The 22,145-nt window shown below is 36.6% G+C and overlaps 1 protein-coding gene across 9 annotated transcripts in view; it reads left to right on the top strand.

Moving 5' to 3' along the window:
- The window catches only part of COL19A1 (collagen type XIX alpha 1 chain), a 191,583-nt gene that overhangs the window by 156,837 nt on the left and 12,601 nt on the right, over positions 1–22,145 (top strand). For 8 of the 9 annotated variants that reach the window (XM_063389432.1, XM_063389431.1, XM_063389436.1 and 5 more), the window contains 15 exons: positions 3,596–3,649; positions 4,543–4,596; positions 6,520–6,564; positions 7,181–7,231; positions 7,317–7,361; positions 8,221–8,247; positions 9,371–9,424; positions 11,959–12,003; positions 14,061–14,105; positions 14,209–14,271; positions 15,748–15,783; positions 15,931–15,975; positions 18,360–18,530; positions 19,461–19,527; positions 21,369–21,524. In XM_063389432.1, the coding sequence (XP_063245502.1) occupies positions 3,596–3,649; positions 4,543–4,596; positions 6,520–6,564; positions 7,181–7,231; positions 7,317–7,361; positions 8,221–8,247; positions 9,371–9,424; positions 11,959–12,003; positions 14,061–14,105; positions 14,209–14,271; positions 15,748–15,783; positions 15,931–15,975; positions 18,360–18,530; positions 19,461–19,527; positions 21,369–21,524 (958 nt within the window). The remainder of the gene's footprint in view (positions 1–3,595; positions 3,650–4,542; positions 4,597–6,519; positions 6,565–7,180; positions 7,232–7,316; positions 7,362–8,220; positions 8,248–9,370; positions 9,425–11,958; positions 12,004–14,060; positions 14,106–14,208; positions 14,272–15,747; positions 15,784–15,930; positions 15,976–18,359; positions 18,531–19,460; positions 19,528–21,368; positions 21,525–22,145) is intronic. The other variant, XM_063389438.1, reaches the window with a different exon arrangement.

A 22,145-nucleotide genomic window follows, 5' to 3' on the forward strand; every position in this document is an offset into this window, starting at 1 on the left:
TGCATAGAATGCTATTTAGGTCTTTAAAACTGCTGAGATAGTAATGTAGTGCTATAAATGGCCTTTGATTCTGATTTTTCGACAGGATTGAATGTTATTATTCAATTAAATAACACCTGTTTGATTTTCATTTGTGAATTTTTGCTCATTTGTATGTTTTAATGCCTCACATACATTTACATACTACTTTTTAGGGATACAGGATAGAGCAATAAATAGTCTAATGCCAGATATTTTCAGAAAATACTTCATGTCTATAACATATTTGCTTTCATTTTGTTGGTTTCCCTTTAGAATTCACTTTTGAAAACTTTCCATTAAGCATATAATCTGATGACAACAGTAATAGCAGCAAGTACTATTGAGTGGAAACTGAAAAGTATTTGTATAGGCTGAATTTAAAGTATTTACAATATTTTGCATCTTATATTACATTCTTATGAGTTATTTTTATGTCTTTATGGAGAAGGGAAAAAAGCCAAATGACTTGTGGTGCCAAATCCAAAATAGCTGCTATAGCTTTAATTTTGAATTGAAATATCTGCAGTTAAAATTTCAAGAGCAATATCAGTGAAAAAAAAAACCATCACAATGGAAGTTATTAAGCAAATTTATCTGGATAAATAAATACATTTCTTAGTGGTCTTAGCCAACTGAGGAGATAAAATAAGTAGCCCATTAAAAAGGTATGTGGTGAACACTTTGAAATTCCAAAATACTTAATTGGGATTAAACACATACTACTCTCTTTCAGTTTAGGAGTGCTGGTTAGCAGACACAGCACCTGTAAAACACAAAAGGAATTTAGAGTGTATTGATTGGGGGGTTTGCAATTCTTTATAAGGATTTCACATTTCTTTGGCCTAATGCCATGACATCTAAAGAATTTTTAAAGAGTAGTAGAATGAGAGAATAGTTTTCAAAAAAACTGTGTTCATCAGGATCCTTGACTTACAAAAGTAAACAGTTATATATGGAAAAAAAAAACCACAGCTCATGCCACTGTTTTGCCCCAGAATTTGCATGTTGTCAGCCTAAAGTGTCATGCTTATTTTTTCTTTTGTTTTTCATGATATATAGAGCTCGTTAAGTCTTTGCTTCTTATAGAGTCCAGAGCCTCCTGAGGTCTGTCTTGGTTTGGAAAGACCAAGGATTCTGTCTGCTAAGGAAGGCAGGAGCCTCCCTTAAAATGGAGAATGTAAAACCCAAAACCCTTCCCTCCAAATTATTATGATTTTGAAATTCAGGGGCTCTCAGGCAAAGATATGTGATATCTTTGTGAATAGGAAAACAGTTCGTTACTAGGAAAATTCAAATAAAAATGCAATAGTACAAAAAAAGAAAAAACCCCAAACAAGTAAAACACTGACAGTCAGAATACAACCTGACAGCCTGTTGGTCATGGCATTGGTAGCAGTCCAATTAAATTGTGGCTGCAATCCTCCTGGAGTGACAGATGTGGTTCTGTTGAAGCAATGATCCTGCAGAAGGGTGTATTTATCCTCTGAAGGTCCAGTGGTGGTGTAGATGGGTCTGGTCTTCCTCTGGGAATCCAATGGAAATGGGCTGCCCTGGTGTTCTGAAGCTCATATTACATCTGGGTAGGAATGCTTGGCTCCTCCCCTTGGGTGGAACATCTCACAGTGGATGATGTAATTTTATCAGTCATGCAGTGAGACTCGATGGCCCATTAACAGAAGATATCCCCCTGGAGGGAGAATTGATCATGGAAGAGCTAAAGAACACTGCCCCACCTGGTGTTAACAGATGGTAATAGAATACATAATTTTGGTTACATCTTGCATTGAACCTAAGACAGGTGGAATTCAAAACATATTCCTTAAAAGGATGGGGCAGCCATAAGCAAATTTCATTCAGAATTTTACTGAAAAAAAAAGGAAAGTAACACATACTTTGTGTGCCATATAGGATACCTCTATCAGCCAACCCTGGGAGGATGAGGCATTAGCAAAACTATAAGATATTGCAGGGAACTAAGAAGGTAATAAGGTAACAACAAGTATATGACTGGCAGATTTTTTAAATGAGTCTAGAGAAAATTCATTGTATAGTTTTCATTAATTCTGTGTTAATAAGTAAGTTATTCAAATGTTTTTTCACCATTTGAAAGTTGGTAAGCTGCCTTAGCTCTGATACTTTCAGTGTTTTGCAGCAGCTTTTGATTATGACATGGTGAGGGTGCATATGAATATTTTTTCAGAAACATTTATGAAAAGGTTTTAAAAGTAACTTCTTTTAGAAATTTTAAAATTTTTATTTTTATTCTTTTGTTGGAATGGGAAGAAATGGGAAGAAAGATAGAGAGGCCCACGTGAAGGTCTTTGAAATATGCTCGTTAACTTCGCCCTTTAATCTTTGTTGAACTTGTTATCTTCATTTTCAAAGCACTTCTTTTTTTTCATGGGAGGGTTTTTTAATATCAGTAGTAAGAATTATAGAAAATGTTCCTTTGGTTTCATATTAATTTTTCATGCAAATGTACTATCAGAGTAAAGGAGTTCAAAAGGAACAGAGAGCATATTAGCAGTTACCTTGCCACTCTTAAAAGCTGCAGAGGTGGATCAGTGTCCTCTGTGTGTCGGAGCAAGAAAGGAAAATCATTGTCTCTCCATCTCTACATTTTTGCTGATTTATTTCTCTCTGAAGTTTTCCCCTCAGTCTCTCCCTCAGAGCACCTATTTCAGGGTTCCTGATCTCTCTGTGGCATTCCAGACTGCCTCCTTAGCCATTTCTTCTTGAACAGTGCATTTCAAATGAGAAATACACCTCCTCTGAAGGGATTTTTCTTGTCAGAGGATGGACAGATGAAATTAATCACTGCTTGGAAGAATCTATTTCTCTTTGTGGGTTACAGGGAGAACCAAGAGCATTAGCTCTCATCAGTACATGACTTTCACTTGTCTAAAATTGCACCTAAGCCTGGTGTGGCAGAAGAAAGATACACTGTGACATATAGGCTTGTCTCAAATCCCACCTATATCCACTGTAATTGCACGGCTGTATGTTTAGTAGGTAGATACTGGAGTCCACTGATTTTCAGACAAAGGAATAGAATACAAGCAAGAAAGTAGATCATTAAGTACTACATAAAATGTCATGTCCAATTACCAAAAAGCCCAACCAAAAATGAGGCAGAAAGTATCATCTCATTTAGATAATCAGGTAATATTGAGAAGCCTGAGTAAATGTCTTCCCACCAGAAAAAAAAAACCCAAAACTCTTTAGTAAAAGAAAATAGAAAATTATTCTCTAAGGAAAAGCTTGAGATCTGTTCTATCTGCACAACTAAAGACAAAACTATTTACAAAACATAGGCTAAAAATGTGAAAGGTTGAAGGACAAGTGGTGTTTATCACTCAAGCAAGAAGTTGCCTCTAACCTGGTTCAATGGTAACCTGGTTCTCTTCCCTACATGGTGGGGTGGTTATTTTTTTAGCCATTACCAAAAATAATGCCCACATTTTAGAAGAAAATGTGCTGTAATGCAGGTACAGTACTGCTGGACATACTGAATAGAAGTATTTCTGAACTATAAATGGGAGAGGAACTAGATATGTGCTCTTTTAATTTCCAGGGTCTTCAAGGTGCTCCTGGACTGCCAGGTATACCAGGACCCAATGGCCCATCTGTAAGTGTGTGGTGTCCCCAGTGATCTAATTTATTTCTGTAGGGGTTGTTATAACTGCCTAGATTCTAGTCCTTTCTTTTGTCTTTTAGGAGAGTAATAATAAAATCTTACCCATTCTGGCTCTAGTAAAGTAAACTATACTGGTGTTTATGTTACTGGAAATACCACAATTGTCTGGCCTCAAAGTTTATGGAACTTAAATAGATTTGAAGGATCTGTGAGATTACATGATTTACGATGTGCAAACTTGCAATGAATTACGTATTTTTACCCAAGTTAGAGTCATGTTAGTAATAAAATCTAAAAATAATTCCAGCTAGTCATTCTGAAAAAAAAACCTAGTGCTGAAACAAAGTAATTACTTGGTTTCAAAATTCAAAACTAAAGAATTAGAAGAAGCTGAATATATTTAAAGACATTGAAATATATCATTAGAATTGCTGGTATTACTGAGAATGGTCCTCTTTGAAAATTTTTCAAATATTCTTTTCTACATATGGGATGGAATCACATTAGTTAGTATGATCATTGTTCATTCCTATGCTTCATGACAATACTAATACTTCTTTCAAAAATTGTAGCACATTTAAGAAGTTTAATGTGGAATGCATAAATTGGCATTTAGCAGCTGTATCAAGATGTGCCAGTTAGGGTCACCACATTTAGTTTGCCAGGGTGAAAATGCAACGGTGACCACAAGTTTTACCCTTCAAAGGACTTATCAGGAGTACACAGCTGCTGTATCAAAGAGAAGGGAAATATTTATACCTGAAGGATAAGTGTAATTAGGTTTAAACAACCTCCAAAATGCATGTTTTAAAAACATAGTGACACTGCAAAAATATCGTGTTTCATTTTTTCCTAGCTTATATAAAAACTTCTGTGTTCTGCAGGGAGTCCCAGGAAGACCTGGACATCCTGGTCCAGCTGGAGCAAAAGGAGAAAAGGTATTCCTTCTTTTTATTCATGAAGATTCCTGAAGGTTTTGCAATCCTGTTACACTGTGTTTTGAGGGTTTTGTAAACAAGTGCAAGAGTGTAACAAGAATGTAGCATGCATTTAAAATTTTTATTTGTGTTTCACTACAAGTACTTTCCCTAAGCAGTGCTGTGCGTATGAGCTTATATTTTGAAGTGCAGTCCTTGTGGTGTATTTAAGCTGCAGAGAATTTTCTTTAGGTATAATACATTATATAAGGTTTAGGAAAATATGTTTCTGACATCGAATATGACTAACAACAGCTTGCTGTGCTTCTCATTCTTTTACCAATATTATACTCAAAGTAATTGTAAAAGCACCGAAAGTTATTGGGTGTTAGTTATTCTGAAAAAATAAGCTTCCTTTATACTTAATTTACATTCTCTTAATGCTGCTTTTTTTCAAAATTTTACATGTTCTTTTATCAGGAACTTGATAGTATTCATTATAACTAAGAGGTCAATTTCATTTCATGGGTACCTCAGACCAGTGCAATACAGCAGAGACAAACTGCTGCAAAACACTTTCTGGGACAAGTTCTACATTTTGTGTATGAATACAGCTTTTCTTTCAGTAGTACTCTGGAATTTTCCAAGCATAGCACTGCCACATCCACGTGGCATCCCTACCAAACTTTGGTATGAGTAAGAAAGAAAACTATTTTGTAAAGCTCTGAAATTATTTCAGTATAAAATTTGAATGAGAGTTGTCTCCTTGCAGGTTGCAGTAACAAAAATTTACCCCACTTATTTCCTTTTTGTCTAACTGAATGCAAAACACAAGTCTTAGGTAGCTCCTTGTTCACAATTCACACACAGGTGGGAATGAGAAGCCCCTGCTCTACAGCTCGTGCCTCTTCATTCTAAAAGAAGTCAGATGGCTGAAGAGTAATGAACTAAATTGAAATAAAGCCCCAGTAAATTTCTCCTCCGTCCATCTGGGACACACTTGAGATTTGATCACATCATTTGCTTTCTAAAATAGTAGGATTTTAATTCCCCATGAAGCTCTTCAAACTACTCTTGGGAGGCTGACAGTTTTGAACAATTAGCAGGGCCATTTGGAAATTATCCTAGTATAAATGTTTAGTAAGAATTATATTTTTCTGCTAAGCTAATTATTGGCATTGAGCACTTAGCTGGGTTTTTGCCACCTTAGTAATTTTAGATTTGTGACTTAAGTGTCTCACTGACATACATTTAATAAGATCCAACAAAGCCAGTGAAAAATTCTGACTGACTTGTTCCAATTATTCAGTGTATTTATCTGAATTGTAGTGATGAGATTTTGAAAAGATTGTTTGGGAAATTTTATGTTGAAACTTTTGCAGCTCTCTGCTATTCACCCCATGACTCTGCTGAGGAAAAATCTCAGCAGATATGCTTTTTATAATATAGTCAATTCAGTACACATCAGCAGAACAGGCCAGAGATACAGGTAACAACAGTTGAATATTTTACAGTAAAAACCAAAAAGATATCCATTATATCTCTTAATAACGAAGATTCTTTTAAAAAAAAATCTCAATTTATATTCAATATGTTTCTAAGTAAACTGAATTTCTGAAACTGTAGCTCTTCTTTATTTCCTTTCTCTCCCTCCTGGTACACATGAAATGTTTCCCAACCCAGCTTACCACTGTTATTTTGCCATAAGGAAGTTACTACCCATAAAGCAGCAAGTAACTAACAAAATAAAAACTACTACAGAGTAATGATTCATGCCTTCCCTAAAGCTAAAGCAGGAACTTTGCAGGAGAATTTATTCTTGATATTACCTGCTCTTGTTGACTGTATCTCTTGTTTATTGTCATTATGGTCATCATAGCTTGAGTGTGGAGTAGATGTGGCCAGTTACTGTAAATGAGTTACATCAATCTCTTGCTGTACTAGGGTAGTGAAGGTTCTCCTGGGAAACCTGGACCACCTGGGCCTCCGGTGAGACATTTTGTTTTATGTCTTGAATTTGTATTAGGAACAATGTGGGTAAAATGTAATGCAATATAAAGAACTGAGTGTTGATCTAATAAAAATTAATATTGCAGGAAGGTAACAGTGTCTTTTTTCAAAAGGTTTCCGTATTGCTTTTTTTTTCTCTCTGTCAGTTCATCACTAAGTAAGTTCAGATCACTAAAACCCTATAAGAAATCTGCTCAAATTAGTTAATCTTGGTATCCAATATTGTTAGAGTAAAATTGACAGCTTGGATACCTGAGAACCCAGGCAACCTAAGAAAAGTCTGTGGAGCTCACTGGACTCTAAATTAAGTGAAATAGTACCTAACATGACATTTATTCTGAAGAATTATAATAATTAAAATCAAAATATGATGTACATTGATTTACAGGTCTTTTGGTTTATAATTAAAAAAAAAAACCCAACCAACTCCCAAGCTGTGTTGGTGTGTATCTCATGTTCTTCTGAAATCTGGAATCTTTGACAAATCGAGAACAAAAAGGATACCACAGCTTTGCTGAACTACAGGACTTGAGCAGGGCAATAGTCTGCCTTTATAATTCATAAATGACACTTACTTGGTTTTTATGCTTTAAAGGGTATGCCTTACAATGAAAGAAATGGAATGAGCAGCTTATATAAACTTCAGGTATTTCTCTTTAATGTTAATTGCTTTTTTTTTTCGATCCCCACCCAATTTTAGTCCAACTGAACTTTTAAACTTGCTGTTACAGGGAGGTGTGAGTGTCGCGAGTTACCCAGGTCCACCAGGACCTCCGGTAAGTGTAACCAGAAATCTCATTTCTAGTAGCTAATGCACATAGAAACAGTTAGTTGCATGGAATTCGATTTTATTTATGAAAGATTAAAAAATAAGGGTATCATTAAGGATAGGGTATGTAGGAGTGTGTGATTTTGTGTTTGCCAAGCTGTTTAGCCCATTTTGGAAAGTGGTTTATTTTGATTCAATCCTTTCATCCTAGCAAGTAAAGGCTGCAGAAATGGTAAATAATTTGGTATTGGACTCTTTAGTGAAAGTATTCTTATACTAAAAATGTGTAATTTTGTACTCATAGTATCATATGTATTTTAGACATAGTTCTGTAGTGGACAAAATTCGGTGCCAGAAATGAGAAGTTCATGAATTCTGATCTGAGTTCTGTCACTGATTCACTACTTGTAGCTACAGTGCAGGACAATATGCAAAATTAATAATTATACTGTGGAAGTAGTACAGGGCTGGTGTCTTTCACACTGCAGATGCAGCACCTGGCAGCTAGAGAACGTTGCTTTGGTTCCATGGAACTAAAGATGCACTAAAGTGCACTTATTTACATTCTCCTACTTTTCAGCATCATGCACAGTTTCTGTTTTGACATGATGGTCTCTTTGGTAACCACCATTATGGGCTGGCACTGAGCAACAGAGCTCTCTTTCTCTGTGTTCTGGAACAGCAAAACAAACCTCAAAATATTACCAAGATTTTGTACCAAGTTGATCAGCCGAGAGGGCTGGAATTAATAATGATTCTAAATGCACTGCATTAGCAAAGCATACTCATAATGCAGTCATTTAAAAAAACTCATCGTGTAACTGTTCTTCTTTAAATGTGGCTTGGTTTGTTTGGCTTTTTTGCAGGGTCCAAAAGGGGATCCTGGAACAGCGGTATGTATGTATTTTTTTGTTTTGATAGAGAATTCCTCAAATTTGACACATGGTACTTCTGAAGAACAATAAGAAACTCAAACCAAAAGCTCTCACTAGTGACAGCAAAACATAGAGTTGTAAGATAGTTTTCTAAAACAGTTTAATAATTTGTCTTCAAAAAAATGCACAGAGTCTTTTTGTTTTGTTTTGTTTTGTTTTTTTGGGGTTTTTGGGGGGGTTTGTTTGTTTGTTTGTTTGTTGTGGGGTTTTTTGTTGTTGTTGTTGTTGGTTTTTTTTTGTGATTTTTTGTTGTTGTTGTTGTTGTTTGTTTGGTTGTTTTGTTTTGTTTTATGTTTTGTTTTTTGGTTTTTGGTTTTTGGTTTTTGGTTTTTGTTTCACCATAATGTCTGGAAGCTGAATACATCTTTCTGTACCAGCACCTCCTTCCTCTTCAGAAAACACCAAGTACCAGAGTTTAGGTGGGAAAAGTGGGATCTGTCAGAGACCTCAGAAAATCCAGACAGCAATTTCCCATGGCTTTTGCTTTAACTGAGAATTGCTGAAATACTAGAATTGTTGGCCGTAGGTTAAATGTCCATGGTAAATTATCCATTTTCTTTCAAAAATAATTAAAAGGAACTCCCCACTCTACTCTGAATGTTGAGCTGATTTCTCTAGTGGAGGATGTTTACAGTTTCCTTTCAAAACCTGAAGACCTACCCAGGGATCCAGCCTGTGTGTCTCTTGCTGCAGAGTAACCTTTGCTTAGGGAAGAGAGCACAGAATTGCTTGGAGGTTGGTTCTCTGGTTGACAGTGTATGCTTACACCCCAGAGCTGTACTGCCTGCAGATGCTTCAGAGGTGACCTTGGCTTGCAAGAGCACTGGAGTGGAGTCTTCTGTATTACATCTTTCAGCAAATTAAACCATTGAGCCAAATACTCATACACACACTCTGGGACAAGCTTAATTTGCAAATCAGTAAAATGAGGCTTAACAAAATCTATTTACCTAGTAACTGGTTAGCTGTTTTAGTAATCTCAAGTTAAATAATATGCTGTTGCTAGCTGTTCAACATTTCCTATGTTGAGTAAAGAAATTTAACATATACAATCTTTTATTACAAAAAAAATAAAAACCAGGGAGACCCAGGACCAATGGGATTACCAGGATTGGAAGGACTCCCAGGGGAAAAGGTAGGACTCTTAAAAAGAAGGCATAATTTCTTAGTGGCCAGTGTCTGCAACTAAATGTTTCCTGAAGCCTTGCTTGGTTTATTTTTTGCGTTTAAACTAATGCTTCTGTGAGAAAAATCTTTGCATACTTATTTGTATTTTCCTTTTTTGCTTTAGCATGTAAATAATATAATCTTCGAACAAAAAACTTCATTTTCTGCAAATTAAAAATTGTGTGTAGGAGGCCTTGTAATATTCGTAGTAGAATACTATTATACTTGATAGTAATATAGTTAATATTTTCCTATGTATGGTTCTTGTTCTCTCTTCAACATCATCCTACATTTACAGTCTGTCTGTCTTCTTCTAAACCTTTTGTTTTCTAATTGTGGAGGTTGATTACGAATTTAAAGAGCATTTCATAAAGGGCTAAAAAAGTCAAGATTTTGGTATTCATTTCTAAATATAGCAAAGTACAAAACATTTAGCAGACAAATTTTAAAAATCTGCAAATATGTTTTCTGTCAGTAAAACCAGTTTGATTTTCCCAATATCTTCTAATTTAGGAAGAAAATATAGTAATTTTTTTTGGCAAATTAAATTTTTCCAGCTTTTTGAATTGTGCTATTAAATGACTTTATGCAAAGTACTTTACTGAAACTTATTTTTCATCACAAAGAAATGTAAATTAAAATTTCCCCTCTCATCATCACTGTGCATTCCTCCTTCTTGTTCAGTCAGTGACAAGACCTAAGATAGGTATCTATACTAGATATAAATTATATGAGATGGTTCTTTCTCTGGAATTCTACAGCTAACAAGCAATTAAAGACTAGTCTGACTTCAAAATGAACAAACACAGGGAGACATTACAGGTTGAACTGAGACAAAGTGAGGACAGGAATTAAATAAAGGGAATAAGCAATGGATCAGATCATATAAACCAGCTGAGTGAGTGTTTGGCCCTCTCCCAAAGTAAAAATATCGTTTTCTTAACTAAATTTGGTCAAACTTGCATTTGTGTTTCAAATAAGTGAACAGAATCTCAGAGCCTGCCAGTCCCAACAGTATAGTGCATGCTAGATTTTAGTTTAGAGCCATGATGCTCCTCTGTGTAGCAGAATGCCAACTTCTACAGACAACATTGGCTGGAATTTCATGGTAATTTCATGAACTGCCTTAAGAGTGTCATATCCTCTGGATGAAATGTCCCTTCCCTCAGCTGTGCTGACCGTGGCTGGTGCAGCTGTGCTGGAAGCCGGGCTTCTTGAAAGGACCAGAACAATCCTGAAAAGAGAAAAAAAATGTTACAAGAGAGGGCTTAGGCATTTCTAGTTTCACTATCATAGCCAGCATATAGGGAACATGTCACAGGTTCTGGGGCACAACCCCTGGGGCAGAGTGCAGGCTCCAGAAAAGGAGCCCTGCCTGCTGCAGGCGCTCGGTGCTCCAGAGGTGCACGTGGTGTTCCTTGCCCAGTGACCACTGCCAGCCTCCAGAGCAGGACAGGTTGAGCCGTGCCCTGTAAGCTGCTACCTCCAAACACGAGGTCACACATGTAACTTGGCATCTTTTACACTTCGTGTAGGGTATTTAAGTGTTTCTAATCAACAGCGATATCATTGAGCACCCGAACAAAATGATGAGGATGAGACAAACTACCATTACTTACAAGAACAGAAACCAAAAATCACTAAACTTCCTGGAGCTCTTATGCAGAACACAATGTGGCTGTAGCTATGTTTACACAGCTTTAGTTCATCTGCTCCAGGTAATATAAACCCATATCAGAAAAATACTCTCCTGTTAGTATGGCTTCAACAGTGGCAGGGGTTTTCAGACATAAATCTAGAAATGAGGAGCCTGATTTTCTTTTCACATTTTTAACCAATGTTACATTAACAGAGCATAGTGTTGCAGACAAACACATCAGCAGTGTGTAAATACCTCTGGGTAGAATTTTACCACTTGCTGAACTCTATCTGTCTGCTTTGGATTACAGTCCTGTCGAGAAAGACGAATTTGTGCCTGTTACTCATCAGTTCCAGCCAAAACACCAGCACTGTCCTAGCTTAAAGCATAGATGAAGGTGGCTGTGTGCAAGAACCCTTGCCCTGAAAGGGCCATGGCACAAACAGAGGAAGTTGCCTTGTAGGAAATGGATGACCTAGCAAAAAAGCAAAAACTGCTTTGAAAGGTACATCTTAAATATGAGGATGTTGATATGAAAGTGAATTACCCTTGTAAATTTTGGTCATTGTCATGACCACAAATTATAATTATTTGGAGAACTACAGATAAGTCAGGGACTTTCCATCCCTTTTCAAGGGAGGCCTCGCACAGAGTCAAAGGAAACATTATATGAGAGAACCTAAACAAAGGATTTTGGATACTTGCTCAAGTCTGTATAAGGAGCCAGTGGCACAGATAAGTATTAGCATTTAGCCTGGCTCTTGTTCTCATTTTCAGTTTACTTCCTTGGGTTTTAATGGGAATCCACCAAGAAACTTCTATGTGATTGTTTTAGTTTAAACACAGATTTCTCTTTTCTTCAGGGTGACCGTGGACCAGCTGGTGCACCAGGAGTGTCAGGGACACCGGTATGTATATTCTTTAAAGAAAACTCGGGTTTTTAGAAGCCAAAACAACAGGCCAAGCAAGGTGCTGAGCTGTAATCTCAGTCACTTTGGAACTCCAGTGCTTGGCTTGTGCTTTATACATAGGTATGAAGATTATGAGTTTTCCCTAAAGAAATTTGAGTTTCAATAGCAGCAAGGGTTCATATTATTATTAAAATGACAAGAGTGAATACGTGATAAAGCTGGAATTAGAAGCTGCATATGCTTAGTTAAGAAAGGTGAGATTCTTCTCATTGCCTCTGTTTAATATAGATAAAGACTTTTTTATGTTCCTAGGCATGCACAAATTTCTGAGCATCTTTCTATCCCAAAGAAAAATCATGAACGTTTGTTATTGTAACCCACAAGGATCTGCATATCAAGTTGATCAAGCATTGGCTTTAGGGGAATGCTTCGTCAGCTATTTACATGTGGTATTCAGAGAAGTTTCTGAAAGTCATAGAGGAACTTTATTGTAGGTGAAAGTAAAAGTAACTAATAATAAAGTGAAATTATAATTATTCGCTTGTGTTCCTAAAGGAAATAAAGATATTAGATTGCATTCACAGTTTAATAAAAAAGTTTATCCATATTTCAGGAGGCAATATGGAGTTATTTATATGCAAATAGATTTATTATTAAATTTTGGCAGCTACCAGTACATTCAGGAGCTGTTTAAATTATAAATATGCATTTCGTGAAATAAAGAGGAGTAAATGTCTACACACTACCATTTCCATTAGCCACTGATTTAGTTTATTTACTGTGAGTTCCAAGAGAGAATATCATCTTAAATAGCCTAATTTCATTGGGGACATTAAGGGGAAAAGTATTTCTCTGAGTTTTAGAGCAGATGTAAGAGTTTCAAAGTTTGGTGTTCTGAAAGAGATTTTACACTGTTAATAATTCTGTAGCTTGTTAGAATGATCACAGTTGTGCATTTCCTAGGAATTTCCCACTGTGTATGTCCCAAGTTATTGGATGTTCTCTATTCAAGTTGGATATGAAATATTTAATGAGGTCCCTTCTTCACTGATGGAGTTGCATTCTGTTGACTATAAAATAGTCAAATAGTCAAATGTTCTAATAAAATCCACTGAAATAAAATTTCCCCCTGAAACAAATTGTTTGCTTTCACATTTTATGCTAAAGAGTTTTAATCAACAAAACAGTTGACATGAGAGACAATGTTTTTTAGTAGTCCAGGATGAATTTGAGACATATCCACATATCTTGCTGGAAAAGATTTTGTCTTCCTTACCTGTCATTATTTCCTAGATTGAATAGGGGAGCCTTTTTCCCATCTGGGAAAATAAACCTGTTATTTTCACTTTGGTGTTTTGCTAAGACTGCTGAGATCATCAGGGAAGCTTGGACTGAGATCCTGCAAGCATTGCCACCAGTGCCTCTTCCAACACAAACCCTCGGTCCGGCTGCTCCCAGAGCTGTCCCAGGGTTGATGGGTTTGATCTCTCACTTGTACAATCAGCTGAGGATCTGGTCTAAGGAGTCATTAAAAGAAGGACATCCTATAAAAAAGAGACATTAAAAATCATCATTTAAATTATGGCATAAGAGGAGCTTGTGAATTCTGGCAGGCTGAACATAAAATGACAATAAAAGTGGCCAAAAAAGGTCATGAAGAAAATTTGCAAAAGGCTTTAAGTCAGTAGTAAAGTCACATATAAGAAAAAATCAGGACTAAAAATTACCTGAAGGAAAAAATCTTGATTTTACATATCCACTTTGATCTGACTACGACTTCTCAAGGTGAAAATCATGGTGTTGTAAAAGAAAACTTCATAAAAGCATCTCAGTATTCAGGAAGTGTAGACAAAACCAAGCTGTTGAGTAACATCTATCACAAAAGCCTGTTCATTAAATATAACAAAAATATGGTAAAATATTTATTTTTCCTTTCTTAAAGCATTAATGAACAATACCATTAATATTTCTCTCATATATATATATGATTGACATAGAGAAAAATTTTATTTGTCTTCCTAACAATTTGAATTTGTAATATTCTCCTTTTGCAGGGAAAGCCAGGATCCCCTGGGTCTCCAGGGTTGCCAGGAGAACCTGTAAGTGCAGATATGAGTTCTGAATTCTTACAATAGCAAACAAATATTTCAGATATGCAAGATTTTTCACGCAGGTTTATATGTCTTTTTTCTTCTTTCTTAGGGTGAAAGAGGACCTATAGGAGATATAGGCTTCCCTGGTCCAGAAGGGCCACAAGGAAAACCAGTAAGCAATTTTATACTGTATATATATATATTGTTACAAAATGATGTGGTTTAGTTTATCAGAAGTTACAAAAGATAGGACATCACATCTTGCTCTGTGTTAGAATAGGTAACATGTGAAGAACACACAGAGCTGCACTGCTCAATATTAACAATCCAAAAAAGAATTCCTGGTATTGTGGTGTTTTAATAGTTAATGTTACTGAGATGTTGCCTTTAAAGGTCTTATGAAGGTCATTTGGATCTCGTTGACATAAAGTTTCCTCTTGTACTTTTTCCATGGGTAGATCATGAACCCAGACACTCAACACAGTAAAGATGGGGTGACAGAATAGGTTCTCAGCTTCAGTTTAGATAGAGAAGCATGTGCTTCATGACTGAATAAACTTTGAGACTCTTCTGTATACAGGTGATGCAACACTGCAGCTGAGGCATTTAGTATTCACTTAAGAGATGTCTAATCTGCTCCCTTTATGTAATAAAAGTGTGACAGCAGTGTAGTTAGCACTGTCTGAGCTGGTTTAAAAAACTCAGTTTATATTCTAGAAGGGGCTCAGCAAGAGTAGTGCAGGACTCATTATCTTCCCTGAACTTTGGTGTTTTGGGGATGAGCATGAGCAGCAGACCTTTGCAGCTTGTCAGCACACCTCCACATTACACTTCTGCCTTGAAAGAGGAGACGATTTCTCTGGCTACAGCAGCAAATTAGCCCAAGGTGCCTAATCTGTGCAAAACTCCACTTTGCAGTATATGAAGAGAAAGAAATATTCCTGATTTCTCTGCTCATACAAGTTGTCATTTCTCACTCAATGAAACAGCTGTGAGTTTGCTACATGTGCAGATCCATAAATATCCTACTAAATTAAACACTGCCAGAGCATTTATCTCACAATTATCTGGCACTGTACAATTGTTAATATACTCTCTGACATTATTTTGGCCCATACCAGCCAGGACTCTCAGATCATGCCACATTCCAGTCTGGAGGATAGTGAGGGCCTGGAATAGTTTCCAGCAGGTGATATGAATGCAACCACCCTCTTTGGGAAGGAAATAGCTTTAACCCAGGAGACCAAAACTGTGCCATGCTAAAAGTCCTAAGGACCAAAGAATGCATCTGGATATCCAGATAAGGCATAGTAAGGCATAATCTCTGTAACAGCAGAAGGGTATTCGGCACCAAGGCTAATATCTAGAAGAAAAGGAATCTCTGATGTGGTTGTATTATGACTAGCTGGGACTGAAAAGGGGCATGATAATGTCCACAAATATTCCACATTTGCAAAATTTCCCCAAAATTTGTCATTTAAAGTTGGAGGATCATTAGATTTGGTGCACATCTTGGTGCTCTTTCTATTTCTATATGTAGCCACACAAAGTGCTGCTTCTGCAGCCTCATAACATTTGCTGATAGGGCACTAAACACGGAGCTTTACTCTTTATATTTTTAAAACACATAAACTTTTTTTTTTCTTAGGGAAGCAATGGAAAAGATGGATTGCCAGGTCCTCCGGTAAGAAAACATGTTTTTGTGTATTTTATTTCTCACAGAAACCACAAATGTTAATCCTTGACAGTTGCTTTCCATTCTGCTAACACATGAATACACAACAAAGCCTTTAATTGATAAGTTCATCTTTTTTCAAAAACCATTTTTCAGGGTGCTGTGGGGAGACCAGGAGACAGAGGACCCAAAGGAGAACGAGTAAGTCCCTGTTATGATTTTTTTCTCTTGTTACTGACCATATAAACACCTCATCAACACCTGTCTTATAGGCAAAATCAAGAAATTAATTCTCTGTGAACTTCAAGCAGTCACCTAGACATCTAAGAGGTTTAGTCCTAGACACCGCTTCAAGGAATTTGAGTTGATTTGGCTTCTGCATTTAGAAGAAAAACACATTTTGTAGACTTTCTAACACAGTTGGCCTGGACAGTGTAAATTGATCAATAGGCTGAAAATTGGAAAGCAGATAATCCAGTTGTGCTGTTGTCAGACTTTGCAAAAGCTATGAACTTGTCCTGTTGTCATCCTTTCTATGTTACAAATACAAATCATGTTTTATATCAAACAAGCTTGTCACACTTAGGCAGCAGGAATGCCAGTGCAATACCTGACTGCTTCCCAAACTCTTCAGACAGTTTTGTTCATGGTAACGAGGTCATGGTGGGCAGGAATGATTATGGGAGGTGAGAGATGAGATTATTTATATATACTCATATATATATATATATGAAAGATTTTCATCTTATAACATTGCTAAAGTCCTGATGTTCTAATCAAATGGCTAGCACATTTCTTTGATGACTCAGAGAAGTATCTCCCTGTTTAATCTGGAAAAGCAAATACTGCCTTATGACACTGAAGAGACATGAGGGTTTAAGAATTATTACAATTATCCCTTAAAAAATTAGCTGTTTGCAATGTTGTGGTTTTGTCTTTAAGGACACAGGCCTGCATCTGTGAGAGAGATTGCAATGATTGCATAAAATAAAATCAAGGTTTTCTTGCAGCCATTATTATTACTGCTGTACAGCCTGCTCCTTCAGTTTGAGACCAGCTGCTGTTGTTACAGCAAAGAGAAACATCAAAATTAGAAGGACAGGATAAAACTCTTGAGGTTTTCTCGTCTAATATAAGAATGTCCTCATAGAATCCATTTTAAGAAGGGATAAGCCACCTGGGCTGAAACAATTGTTGTATATCCTTTGAGTGACTAAACCTACTGTTATTATTACTTTATAAACTGAGTGACAAACTAGTTGAAAAATGTTTTATACCAACCAGTTTTCTAGTGATTTCAACAGTGCTAGTGGCTTGCTCTTTTTTTGCTGTTATCTGCATAACTTGGTCACAGATTGTGAACCTGCTGGAGCAAAGCAGATAGAAACACAGGAAAAACAGCAGTTCTCTCTGCACAGAATTTGGTACAAGATAAAATACAAGAAATAGGAGAATGCTAGAAAGGCTGAATAAAGCACCACCTTAGGCAGAGATCACAAAACACAAATGTCCTGAGTTTTGTACAATTTGTAGTGGAGAGTTTAAAGAAAAATCTGGAGGAATATATGACCTAGTTTATGAATTTTTACAAGGACCTTTTTCAAAACACAAAGAAAACACTGGAGGCAGTTAAAGAATACTTCTTTGCAAAGGTGCTGTAGTATTTGATTTGCCTCCTACACACTGACAGCCTGTAAAACATGGATTGTTTAGAGGAAAAGGCTCAGGTTCATATTGCCACAGCACCATGATTCTAGAGAAACCTGCCTTTTTCTTTATCTCTGATAGAAGAGTTATCTGTACCTACTTTGCAGGGTTATAAACCTGAGAACTTATATATCATAGAATCATGGAAAGGCCTGGGCTGGAAGGTACCTTTAAAGATCATCAAATTCCAACTACCCTTTCATCAGACCAGGTTGCTCTAAGCCCCATCCAGCCTGGCCTTAATATATTTCCAGGGTTAGAGCTTCCAAAGCTTCTCTGAGCAACTTGTTCCAATGCCTCATCATCTGCACAGTGGAAGATGGAAGAGTTAGGAAGAATTTCTTCCTAATATCTCATCTAAACCTACTCGCTTTCAGTCTGAAGCCATTACCCCCTTGTCCTGTCACTACATGTCCTTGTTAAAAATTCCGCTCCAGCTTCCTCCTAGGCCCCCTTTGGGTATTGGAAATAACTTAGATAAACTATAATTATGTGTAAATGAAGATATAAAATAGTAGGCTTCTAAGGAAAGTTACAGGAAACATCCTGGTGTCCCTTGCCTGTGTGAATTTGAGCACCTAAATTATTCCTGTGCCATAACTGACATTTCTAGATCCTTGTGTAAAGGCTAAAACTTTCTGTACTCAAGTTCTGTCCTTGAGAAGTGGGCTACAAAGTCAACCTATTCTTTTTGTAATTCAACATCAAATGTGCAAGAAAACAAAATGTATTTTCAGAGACAAGGTTCAGCTTGTAAAATCATCTTCCCTGCATGACTCAGTCTGTTTCTGGCAGAATTTTCTTTAGCATTCTCGAGTGACTTTTCATGTTTGTTCTACTATGTGCAGTGGTTTTCTTTCTGCTTTCATTTTACACAGGGAGATCAGGGTATTCCAGGGGACAGAGGTCCACAGGGTGAACGAGGGAAACCTGGCCCATCAGGAGAGAAGGGGGATGTGGGTCCTGTTGGCCCTCCAGGAGACAGAGGCTACCCAGGATCACCAGGTCACCAAGGTCCCCCAGGTTCACCAGGACCCCCAGGGTTTTCAGTAAGTAAATATAAGATTATCTTGGTTGCTTGTGAATTCAGACAGTTATGAAAGTAGCATGCAATGAGCTGTGGAAATTCAACTGAGGAATGGCACAGTATTAGAAAAACTAAGGATTTCTCTCAGATAATTTCAGTGTTCAGTTAAGATGGAAAAAAATATATCCACATGATCAGGCAGTTATTTTTAATGATTTTTTAAAACATCTGCTATAGATAAACTTTAATTATGTATTTCTTTAGTTCTTGCCTATCAATATAGCTACTCAATACAGTAAATTTTCACGTTTTCCATGACATTAAGAGCTAAAGTCTGAGTCTTTTCAACTGGGAAAAAAAGGAGGCAGCCAAAATTGATTCTCAATAGAAGAGAAATCAGCATTTAAAAAGACAATGAAATGCTGCTTGCCAGTTGTAGATATCTTGGTTTGTCTGCGTGAGCACACAGGCACACACATCCATGTTATGGGTTCCTTTTCACCTCAATCAGATAAGGTAAAGCTCTAAGACATTTTCCCAGTGAGGTTACTGGTGCAGTGTTTCTGTTCCGCTCAGGAGTGCACCAAAGCAGGTTGTCCCCAGGGTGGGTGAGAAGTTGGCAGATGCTATGCTAAAGTAAAGCAGAGTGTTGTCACCGGACGTCCTTACTGTCTTGTGCAAGTGAACTCCCACACTCATCACATTCTGGTCATCTTGGCAGCTGGGAATGCTTCTCCCACTTCATGCCACTAGTGTCTTTACAATATTATAATGTAATGGCAGTAAAGTGGCCTTTGCAGTAAAATAAATAACACAAATATATTACAACACATCTGCTGGTGAAAGGTTTATATTTGTAATCCCAATTTGAGCATTTCTTGTTTTTGTAGCATCACAAAGCATCCTCTGTATATTCCTTATGATCCATATCACCTTTCTTTTTCCTCATCAGGTTGATGCAATTTCACTTGAAGAAATAAAAAAATATATCAAACAAGAGGTTCTTAAGGTGTTTGAAGGTAAGGAAGTATTACACGACTAAATCTGAAATTCTGCTCTAAATTTCTTTATGTGTCATCTAACTTCGGACTTAGCAGCTACCTTGTTGCTGTAGCTATGTTAACAGGTCTACTTTACATGATTCTGTTTAAACAATGAGAAGTTAGAGTATCTGTTAAACTCTATCTTTTAAATAAGAGTATTTTCCTATGTAGAAGATTAGCACTGAATGGTGATCTGCTCCAAATCATAATAGCAAACATAATAATGTGTCATTGTCAATACACATATGTATCCTCTATTACTGCAGATACTGTTTATCTACAACACACCATTAAGATATTGAACTGTTACTGAGGCAGAGACCATAGATATACCTAATTATTTTGCCCACTTAGTGGCTGACTGTCTAAACAAGGGAAAGCCTCAACAGCTTTCAGTCACATAGATCTAAATTGCTGTGCACTTTTCTCAACAAATATCCCCGCTGAGTTCCAGGACTCCCTGTCAGACCACCCTCCTCTAGCAGTTTTAGGCAAGTACCAGATTAAGCCAAGGCCTCTGTATTATGTAAGGTTTTTTAGATGAGTCCTTACTCTGAAAAGGAAATGTTTTTCTTCCCCAGCATTCCTCTAGTCATGGTAGAAAAGCCGTGACTCAGATAGGTTTCTGAAACAAGATTCTTCTCTTCAGTGGAAGTTTCTCTTGCATTGAAAAATGCATTTCTTACATCTTCAATATGCTTTGTTTTTCTGTCATTAATATTTGTGGATAAAAACCATCTTCTAGGGATAAAAGAAATTATATAAAACTTGAGACTTCTTAACCTGTTCAGGCAGTTTTTCACTTTATAACAAGGCTAATATTTTGTGCATTACCACCTTTCCCCAGGGTGCTACCCCTTGGAATTTGACCTACTGTGTATTTCAAGAGTAGTTTGAATGAAGTCACCTCCTTTTCCCATTCAGATAGAATGATAACAAGTATTCAGCCTATTCACAAAAAGAAAGCATTAGAAGGTGCCCTGCCTACAGGGAATTAGGATTTTTGACTTTATAGCTATTCCATTTTCTAGACCTCTCTACTCTTCCCACAGACCTTACAGTTTTGGCATTGTTTCATTTTGTTTAGTTTCTATCCCCTTCTTTTCTGTTTGATGTCCACTCTTCTCTAATTTTTTTCTTAAGCCTTAAAGCTCCACCATAGTAAATACCCACTAAATTATGGAATGTTTAGGGGTTTAATCTTGTATAAATGAGACAGAGTCAAGGTTAGTACCTATTTTATTTACCTTTAAGGAACACTAAAATATACCAAGGGCACTTTATCCCACCAGCATGAACATTTCTGTTCTGAAATATCTGCAATTAATAATCTTTGCTGAGCACTTTCAGGTTTTTTACAACTGTTTTCAGGGTTTCAGTACATTCCAAGGACTGTTTACAGTATTTAGTCTCAGATTTGCTGCTTAATATGAGTTACAAACATACAAGGTAGCTCTCCATCAGTGTGTTAAGTACTAATTATTCTGTCTATGTGTTTTGAGTACTTCCATGAACAGGAGTCAGAAGTAATTTGAAATATTGGAATATGTTAGTAGTAGAGAGTAGTAATAGAAACTTTAATACAAATTCATTCTGATTATTTCAAAGGGTAAAGACTCAGACATGAATCTGAGTGGGAACTGAAGGTCTTAGTGCTTATTGGGGCATTTAATACCTTGACATTAAAAAAAGTTAAACACCAAAAAGAGTTAAACACCCTACTTACAGAAACTTTAGCTGGAGCTTTGGGATTTTTTTTTTCCCTTTTTGGTGGCTGATTTCTTATTGACTTTTTCTTGTGTCTTTGATTAATGAAGAAAGGATGGCTCAATTTGTATCCCAGCTGAAGCTGCCTGCTGCAATGCTTGCCTCCCAAGCTCATGGAAAACCAGGCCCCCCAGGAAAAGATGGGTCACCAGGACCACCAGGAAAGGATGGTTTGCCAGGGCCACCAGGAGAACGTGGAATTCAAGGTAGGAATTCAAAAAAATACTTCTTTTAGTTGTATCTTGAAATCCTTATACACTTGCTAATGTTTATTAAATAAGCCAGGATTACCTATCTAGCTTTCTAATGATTAACTTTTAAACTTATGTACTTATATTTTTCCAGACCACATCTAAATATTAACCCATAGTAAATGTGTGGATTTTACTGATTAAAAACTCCTAATCAGTGCATTTTATTCTAATCAGTTATAAATTTAATTATTGCCAGATATCTAAATCTGACAGAACTACTGTAGCAGTTATTTTTTTCCTACAGAATACTTGACTAAGGAAGAAAAACAATGCCAGTACTCTTGCTGTTTCAATTCAGCTTCATATTGACAGACCATCTTATTTAAGAAAGAAAATTTGATCTCCTAGTCTAACCTGCTCTCAGCTTTGATCCTGAGAAAACACAGGGCAGGAAAAACTGAAGAAAAATATTCTTCTCTAAGAAGCAGTGAAAAATGAAGTATTACTAAATGAGTTCTTCTCATGGTGAAGGAATCTATTGTCACTAAAAAAAAAAATCAGAGTAATCAGTTTTTCACTATACCCCAAACAGTAACCTGTGCATTTCAATGCGCTTGGACAGTATAGAGCTCT

The sequence above is a fragment of the Prinia subflava genome, chromosome 2 (assembly GCF_021018805.1).
Source record: "Prinia subflava isolate CZ2003 ecotype Zambia chromosome 2, Cam_Psub_1.2, whole genome shotgun sequence".
Classification (NCBI taxonomy): domain Eukaryota; kingdom Metazoa; phylum Chordata; class Aves; order Passeriformes; family Cisticolidae; genus Prinia; species Prinia subflava.